Raw genomic sequence first — 8,437 nt, 5'->3', positions numbered from 1 at the left:
TCTGAACTAAAACATACATTCATAGGCTCATTAACTCTAGAAGGTCAATACATAAAAGGGAAGCTAGATGTTTACACACGAGACATAAGACAGATACAAAAACTAGGAAATAAAGCTTGTCAGTGTCAGAGAGGTAGTGAATTGTGATACCAACCCTCCGAAAAACCCCCCCAGGCAAAACACCTCCCAAACCCAGCAGAACCACATGAAATGGCAGTGAGAAGTCACGGGAAGCTAATGGTTTTGTCCAGACCACCTCTCCACATAATCTCAGGCAGGCCCACAAAGTACATCTGACCAAATGGCCGGGGATTTAAGGAGAAGTCAGGGGCAAAGGACCTACACAGACGGATGTAGGGCCTTAGCTGCTGGGCCGCCTCCATCTCCCCGAAATGATTATAGAAGCAGAAGGGCTGAAGCTGGTCTGGCAACAGCTCAGCAAAGCAAGCTCAGGGCTTCTTGGCCGTACTTGCTCCAAAGGGATCTGGACGTTTGATTTCTTGTTGCACCCCCCCCCCCCCCCACGTCTTGCCTGGGCCTTTAGTTGTGCGAATGGGAGTTGAAAAGGGCCAGTGAGTACGGATATTCTGAAGTCTACCTGGCAGGAACTACAAGGCCAAAAGATGGCTAAAAGGAAAATAAAATCAAAAGGGGAGTTCCTGAAAATCTGTGTGCATAAAAATCAACCCAAATGATCTAAATTCCTCCAGCTCTGCAGCCTGCTCTTTCGGGACCCACATAATGAACCAATCCCCACCATCGCCTTTTCCTACAAACACAAGGCCCTATACAATTCCTGCTACAGGGACCCTTCGAAGGAATGTTTAGTTGAGAGTACATAAACATATACTCATTTCCACCTTTAAAAGAGATTTTGGATTCGAAGTCATCAGGGTACCAATTTTAAGATAATTTTCTTAAACATATTTTGATAAGGCCACAGGAACACTTATCACACACTGTTCAAATGCCCAATGGCAAGACTTCTGATGAGACCAAACAGGTCACATGAAATCAAGAGAGTGTCTTAGAAATAAAGCCAATATGACTAAATCCAGAACAGATCACATGAAGTACCTCATGTACCAGAGAAACCTCGGGAAATAAATAAAGGGATCCCAGGCGGCTGTGCTCGGGGAGAGCAGGCTTCAGAGTCGTCTCTGCGACTCCACGGCCACTTCTACCCGGGCGAGTCTAATGGTGCGGCCGTGAAGTTTGTAGCCATCTTGCCTCACCAGTGCCACGGTGCCCGGCTGCACCCCAGCGCCGGCTGGCACGTGACAAATGAGTTCGTGCTCGTGCGGGTCGTACTGGGCACCAATGGGGGTCATCTTCTCCAGGCCGTGTTTGGCAAACACACTTTTCAGCTTTGCTTCCAGAAGCGACAACCCTCGGAAGATCTTCTCTAGAATGAGCTTCTGGTCCCCAGGCTCGGCCTCTTCAGAAACACACCCTGCGGTCTTCTCCAGAAGGTCGGCCACCTCCACCAGATCCTTACAGAAGCTCTGAATTCCTACAGAGAGACCAGACATTCTCACTGCTGGTAGGAAATCACGGCCCAGAGAGGGCGAACCCCAGGTCGCGCCAAGAGCCCCTCACGGGAGGGGGGGCTACCCAAGTGATGGGCCAGCATTTCTCTCGGGAGACATAGGACCTGGAAGCTTTCTGGGAAATGGGGAAGCTGTTCAGAGCCAAGAACTAGGTAAGACTGCACACCACGTTCAGAAAGGTTCTCAGGCACCAAAGCAAAGTCAAATACGGAAAACCTGTAATGCTGCACGCCATGCAACTGCAGGCACATGCTTGGGCTGTGGGATGGAAATCCTGTGAAATCACATTGTGATGATCATTATGCAACTACAGATGTGATCAATTCATTTGAGTAATAAAAAAAATGAGGCCCAAGAAATAGCAACAACAACAACGACAAAAAAAAAAAAAAAAAGGAGTTCCCGTCGTGGCGCAGTGGTTAACGAATCCAACTAGGAACCATGAGGTTGCGGGTTCGATCCCTGCCCTCGCTCAGTGGGTTAAGGATCCAGCGTTGCCATGAGCTGTGGTGTAGGTTGCAGATGCGGCTCGGATCCCGCGTTGCTGTGGCTCTGGCGTAGGCCGGTGGCTACAGCTCTGATTGGACCCCTAGCCTGGGAATCTCCATATGCCGCGGGAGCGGTCCAAGAAATAGCAACAACAACAACGACAAAAAAAAAAAACAAAAACAAAAACTGCAGGCACAGCAAGAGTCATCACACGTGCCCTTCACACGTGAACCCCTTACTCAGCTAGCATCGTCGCGAGCAAATCCGGAACGAGGCTGCTACATTCGGGAAGAAATTTCTCAAAGGCTTGGAAATGGGCCCAAAAGCTTATTCAGTGTCACGACTGCAAAAACAGATTTGACCCAGCCCAGCTTTCAGGGCTGTCGGATTCCGAGTGGTCCGAGCCTTTGACTCACACCGCGGCAGGCTGAGACCGCTGAGGGTGATGCAAGGGACTTCTGCTGGCAGTTGTGAAAATTGGTGGGGACACGGCTGATTATCGCACTATGCACATAGACCAGTTTTGCGTGCCTGAAGCAAATTTCAGCATTTCTGACGGCCTGTGTATCTGCTTTTTGGATTCGCCTCTGAACATCTTCACGACTCACTTGTTAATTAGTGAGTTAAACAGAACTGCCTGTGTAAGCACTGGAATGTTCACCACAGAGGCTTGAAAACTAAAATCACAGAGGTTTGGTGAACAAACACACAAGCGTCATTTGAGCAAATGGTTCGCTTGACCACATTCCAAGAGAGCAGGACCAGAGGAGAGCCTGTGGGGATCCAGGAAGGGTAGGGCGTGGGTGTTCTGCTAAGCAGTGTGCAGCACGGTGAGCAAGTGCCCTTAAGCTCACGGATACCTCTACCATGAATAAGCCTCTCACCAAATATCTTGGCGTCTTCCACACACCTCTGGGTTCGCCTTCGTATGTTTTCGCCATCAGCTACAGCTCTCTGGTACCTGACCTGGGCGTCGGAAGCAAAGCCAAGATGATAAGAAACCAAATGCTTTGTTGGTGAAAAAAGAAACTTTCTGCTTACTTTACAAATTTCACCCTTGGCATAGTGTTTTTTTGTTTGTTTCTGTTTTAAAGGGTCACACCTGTGGTATATGGATGTTCCCAGGTTGGGGCTGAACCCACATCACAGCCACCGCAGCGTGGGATCTGAGCCACATCTGTGACCCACGCCGCAGCTTGTGGCAATGCCAGATCCTTCACCCACTGAGCAAGGCCAGGGATCAAACCCGCATCCTCATAGATACTAGTCAGGTTCTTAACCCTCTGAGGCACCGTGGGAACTCCGGGATGAGTGTTATTAAGAACAAAAATTAGGACTTGTGCAGGAATCTCAGATCAGCTATCGCAAATTCCAAGTCAGAGTAGGACTCTAATGCAGTTCCGACCGGCTGTCAGTTGGTGTGCGGGTCTCAACAGTCACAGCTGTTTTCAAGCCCCTTATCTTGAGAAAGAGCTTTCTTTTTCACCGTCAGCCAGCACTGCCGCCTACAACTGCCTTTTGTTGAACTCAAGGACAACCAAGAGTCAAGAGTGAAAATACCGATGCGAAGGCCACGACTCCAGCCCCCTCGCCCTTTCCCCTTTCCTTCTCATCATCCCTGCTCCCCTCACTACTCTCAAAAGACACACCTTCCAACCTCCTTCCCTTCCGCGGGCGGGCAGGGGCCTTGCTTGGGAATTGCTCTGCTTGCTTAGCTTTCTCAACGTCTACCTGCCTTCCAGCAACGACCCAGTAAGCCAGCTGTGGTCTGACTGGCAGATACTAGCATCCACGACCGCATTCGTGCCACAAAGGTTTGCTGAGTGTCTCCTTCACGCCAGGCACGGTGCTGCCTTCGAAGCTACCACAGCATCAGCGAAGGGCTGGGCCACAGCAGGGAAGTGACGAGAGGCGCGCGTGTGCAGTCAGCGGTGTGTGTGCACCTACACCAGACCACCCTGCCGACCCCCGAGCCAGCAAGAGGAAACTCAGCTTAAACAGCCGACTGAAAACCCTTACAGGGATGTTGAAACCAGCGAGACGACAGGAACACAGGCGAGGCGCAGGCTACTCACGGTCAAGTCCTGGACTTCCTTCTCGAGTTTAACGGCTCTCAGCTTCAAGGCTCGCTCTGTGCGGGGCGGCGCGTCCTCAGAGCCGCAGTCCTCGCCGGCCGTCCTCTGGGTGGCGGTGCTGAAAGGCAGCGGCCGTGCCCTGGAGCGGGAGGGGGTGGCACCTCATGGAGAAAGGCCATCCCGAGCGGCCAAAACGGCAGCCGGGGTCCGAGACGGAAAGGCTCCCCAGATGGGCCCTCTGGACGAAGCGCCTTCAGTTTCGGGAACAGCAGGAAGACTCACCGTGTACCTGCTCGCTGCCGCGGCTGTCGGAGTTTTACTTAAATCACCTTTTCATCGCACGACACGCGAGAGAAACGGTATTCTCACCCCTATTTTTTCTTTCTTTCTTTTTTTTTTGTCTTTTTGTCTTTTCTTGGGCCGCTCCCACGGCATATGGAGGGACCCTGGCTAGGGGTCTAATCAGAGCTGTAGCCACCGGCCTACGCCAGAGCCACAGCAACGCAGGATCCGAGCTGCATCTGCAACCTTCACCATAGCTCACAGCAACACCGGATCCTTAACCCACTGAGCAAGGCCAGGGATTGAACCCGCAACCTCATGGTTCCTAGTCGGATTCGTTAACCACTGTGCCACAACGGGAACTCCCTCACCCCTATTTTCGAAGGGAGAAGACAGAAGCTCAGAGAGGCTTACGACTTGCTCAGTGTCCCTGAACTGGGACACTGAGCATCAGGCAGTAGCAGCAGCCGGAAGCAGGAACGTAAACGTCAGCAAGAGAAGATCAAATTGTAACACCTAGAGCCAGCAGGGCACTCGCGGGAGCTAGAAGCGCAAGGCCGTACAATTCAGGTTCGGTCCTTCGCTTTATTGATGGGGACAGTTACGCCCGGTAAAGGCACCTCAACTTGAAATGAGGCCTCTAATTCTAACAACTATTTGATCACAAGCTCTTGCGTACAAGGCTTTTATGCAAGAGAACGTGCGCTAAGAGAAGATGAGTTGGGAACTCGCCTATGTGGAGAATCGAGTCAATTAAAGCTTAAAAAACGTTTACTGTAAGTTGTGGACTGTGACATGTAAACAGGTGAATAAAACAGATCTTTGTATTCAATTACGTTTGTAATCTAAAATTTTGTACAGCTAGAATGTTTGGCACACAGTTCAGTTTACATAAAAAATTCAGAGTAGGGGCTGGCTGGTTGACCTTGGACTGTAGCAGTTCTCACCTCTTGTTCAAGGACATTTTCTGTCTGTGTTTTTTTTTGAGTGGCTGCATGCGAGGCATATGGAGGTCTCAGGCTAGGGGTCTAATCACAGCTGTAGCCTCCGGCCTACACCAGAGCCACAGTAACGCGGGATCCGAGCCACGTCTGCAACCTACACCATAGCTCACGGCAATGCCGGATCCTTAACCCACTGAGCGAGGCCAGGGGTCAAACCCGCATCCTCATGGATGCCAGTCAGGTTCATTTCCACTGCGCCACAGCGGGAACTCCGGGGATGTTTTCATTATACCTCCTGGATCGTCTTAATTTGGTTTGAGGTAAAACCATCAAGGAAATCTGTGAGTGCAAAAGGTTTTTTTTTTAAAACAAATAGTTTATTTATATAAACTGGCACATGCTGAAGAGTGGTCACTGCAGTGAAACAGAGGCGAAGGCGGAAAGGGGTTAAAGGAGCCTGCGTCCAGAAAAGGAAGCGGGACTAACAGAGGCTGTGGGCAGGACGACTTTTCTCTTCCAGTCCCGAGTGCGGCTGTTAGATCTGGTGTCATCACACACAGTTACACATTTTTAGTTCAGAAAACGTGGTCACCACAGATCTGGGGCACATCACACGGGGTGAAATCTTTCCCCCTAAACTCCTAACAGATTGCTTTTATCCAACTGAAAGTAGATCAAAATGTCCCCAGGGCCAGTTCAAAGAGAAAATGGCCAAGTCCATGTCCTGAAAAAGACGGGAGTTGTGCAGTTCCCACTGTGGCTCTGCCGGTCAGGAACCCAATTAATTATCATGAGGATGCAAGTCGGACCCCTGACCTGGCTCAGTGGGTTAAAGGATCCTACGTTGCCTCCAGCTGTGGCACAGGCTGGCAGCTGCAGCTCCGACTGGACAAGCCCTAGCCAGGAACCTCCATATGCTGCAGGTGCAGCCTTTAAAAAAAGGGGGGGTGGTGGAATTGTAGCAGATTCCTTCAATTCCTACTGTTTCAGGAGGAGTGGGGTAGAATTTTATCAGGAGGAGCCATTTTTCTTCTGATTACCTCCCTACACCACAAACTGCCAAAAAAGACTTAAAAAAAAAGTTCGGGAGTTCCCATCGTGGCGCAGTGGTTAACGAATCCGACTGGGAACCATGAGGTGGTGGGTTCGGTCCCTGCCCTTGCTCAGTGGGTTAACGATCCGGCGTTGCCGTGAGCTGTGGTGTGGGTCGGAGACTCGGCTTGGATCCAGCGTTGCTGTGGCTCTGGTGTAGGCCGGTGGCTACAGCTCCGATTCGACCCCTAGCTTGGGAACCTCCATAGGCCGCGGGAGCAGCCCAAGAAATAGCAAAAAGACCAAAAAAAAAAAAAAAAAGTTCGACAGCCTCTCACCTAGAATTCAAGCTCTCACCCAGGTGCTTGAGCGGGGTGCTGGATCAAGTGTGTTCAGATAAAAGGTGACAGACAGTTATGCAGAATTCCCAGGTTTCACCGCAGTTTCATCCACTCTTCAGAGCTCCTACCTTACCGCCCCCCCCTTGGCAACTTTTCTTCTTTCCCATAAAGAAACTGTCAACGGGGAACTGTCCCGGAGTAACTAACACCGGTCACTCAAAGGACCATTCTAGGGCCCTGACTGATTTCCAGGGCGGCTTCCACCCCTTCCCGAGTATTTAGGTTTGCAGACGTTGCTCGGCTCTTCCAAACCTCAGTTTCCCCAAGGAAACGGGAGAACGGAAAGAGCCACCCAGAGTTCCGCCACCAGCACGATAAATGACGCAAAGACCCGCGGCCACCGCGGATGGAAGCAGCAGGCGGGCCTGCAGGCTCCCGGGGGCGGGTGGAAGGGCCGTTCGGAAGGACCGAGTCCTTCCTTTAGCGACAGGTGAGGCGAAGAACGGGCAGCCGCCGGCCGTCGGGGTCACGCTGATAACGACTGGCCGTCAAGGTCACTCGGCGCAGAGAGAGCCCCTCTCCACCCGCAGACCCCTGAGCCGGGGCGGAGGCGCGGGGCGGCCCCTCCCGGTCTCGCCGAGGAGCTCCCACCCCCGAGGGCGCGACCTGGCTCCCTCCCTCCGCCCCGGGAGGCGCGGCCGCCGTCCCCTGGCCCGCTCTGCAAGCCGGGTGGGGGCGCCAGGTCGTGGCGGCCAAGGGGCTCGGCGGGCCCACGACCGCCCCTCCGGCCCGCTCGTCCGGCATCGCCGCGCGTCCTCCATCGCCCGCCCGCCTCGCTTACCTGCCGTCGGACGCGGCCCTCGCGGCCAGGAGGGGCCGCACCCGCCCTCGGGCCGCCCACAGGCACCGCGCGGCCATGTTCCCAGCGCGGGAGGAGGCCGCGCACGCGCACTGGCCCCGGGCGGCCGGCCGCGCTCGCTCCCGCCGCGCTTCCCGGCGGCCTTCGCGGGCGCGGCTGCCTCTGGGCCCGCGGGGAACCTGCGCTTCCGGCGCCCGGGGCTCCGCGCGGCTTGCTCCCCGCCTCCCCGGCCCGACGCTGCTCTTCCGGGGCGTGTTCGGCGCGGGGGGGGGTGGTGGGTGGGCGCCGGTCCGAAGGGCGCAGGCTCCGGGCTGGCGCCGCGTGTGCGCGGACGGAGGCGTGGCCGCGGTGCCCTCGTGGCGCTCACGTGCGGGGCGCCCAGCGAACAGGTGCAGGCGCGGGTACCCTTGCGGGAGGCGCGGGCTTGGCCGGGCTCTTCCCGGAGAAGGCACTTTGAGCCGAGAGCTGAGGCACCAGGCGCGGGTGGAGGGACGCGGCTTCTCAGAGTCAAGAGGGCGAGGGTCGCGGGGACGGGAAGGCGGTGCTGGGCGGCCCCGGGACGCCTTCCCACAGGAGCCCGGCCCCCATCTCCTGTCCCTCTTCCCCGCCGTTTCCCCTCCAGTCCCTCCCCCTTTCCACCTGACTTACTGAATTTGAAAACTTTGGTGTGTTTTCTCATTTCCCCCTGCTGACATGTAAGCTCCATCACGGCAGAGGCTTCTTTTCTTTTTTTGTCTGTTCATAACTTAATGAACACTGCCCTCGTGTAGTTCACATTTTTTGTGTCTCGTGAACTTGAGTCTTACTGGGATTGCAGTGGGGTCACAATGTCTCCTGTGTTGAAGGGGTCCCTGCTGTGTGGAGA

The 8,437-nt window shown here is 54.2% G+C and overlaps 1 protein-coding gene and 1 long non-coding RNA gene across 2 annotated transcripts in view; one reads left to right on the top strand and one right to left on the bottom strand.

Moving 5' to 3' along the window:
- Positions 1-496: 496 nt before the first annotated feature.
- GRPEL2 (GrpE like 2, mitochondrial) lies at positions 497-7,692 on the bottom strand. The gene is made up of 4 exons (XM_047779010.1): positions 7,555-7,692; positions 4,115-4,253; positions 2,924-3,005; positions 497-1,513 (listed from the first exon to the last, which is right to left on the bottom strand). The coding sequence occupies exons 1-4, from the start codon at positions 7,629-7,631 to the stop codon at positions 1,149-1,151; spliced, it is 663 nt and encodes a 220-aa protein (XP_047634966.1). The 5' UTR covers positions 7,632-7,692; the 3' UTR covers positions 497-1,148.
- A 139-nt stretch (positions 7,693-7,831) lies between these two features.
- Positions 7,832-8,437, top strand: part of LOC125126510 (uncharacterized) — a 121,983-nt gene continuing 121,377 nt past the window's right edge. Inside the window, exon 1 of the long non-coding RNA XR_007134652.1 lies at positions 7,832-7,961. This is a non-coding gene — a long non-coding RNA (uncharacterized LOC125126510). The remainder of the gene's footprint in view (positions 7,962-8,437) is intronic.

The sequence above is a fragment of the Phacochoerus africanus genome, chromosome 4 (genome assembly GCF_016906955.1).
Source record: "Phacochoerus africanus isolate WHEZ1 chromosome 4, ROS_Pafr_v1, whole genome shotgun sequence".
In the NCBI taxonomy this organism is placed as follows: domain Eukaryota; kingdom Metazoa; phylum Chordata; class Mammalia; order Artiodactyla; family Suidae; genus Phacochoerus; species Phacochoerus africanus.
This window is presented reverse-complemented; position numbering and strand designations above follow the sequence as displayed.

Coding starts and splice junctions, on each gene's coding strand:
- GRPEL2 (XM_047779010.1), bottom strand. CDS start 7,631: ATGGCCGCGCGGTGCCTGTGGGCGGCCCGAGGGCGGGTGCGGCCCCTC. Junction 4,254..7,554: donor AGGGCCGCGTCCGACGGCAG/GTAAGCGAGGCG, acceptor CTCCCGCTCCAG/GGCACGGCCGCTGCCTTTCA. Junction 1,514..2,923: donor GGAAGACGCCAAGATATTTG/GTGAGAGGCTTA, acceptor GTCTCTCTGTAG/GAATTCAGAGCTTCTGTAAG.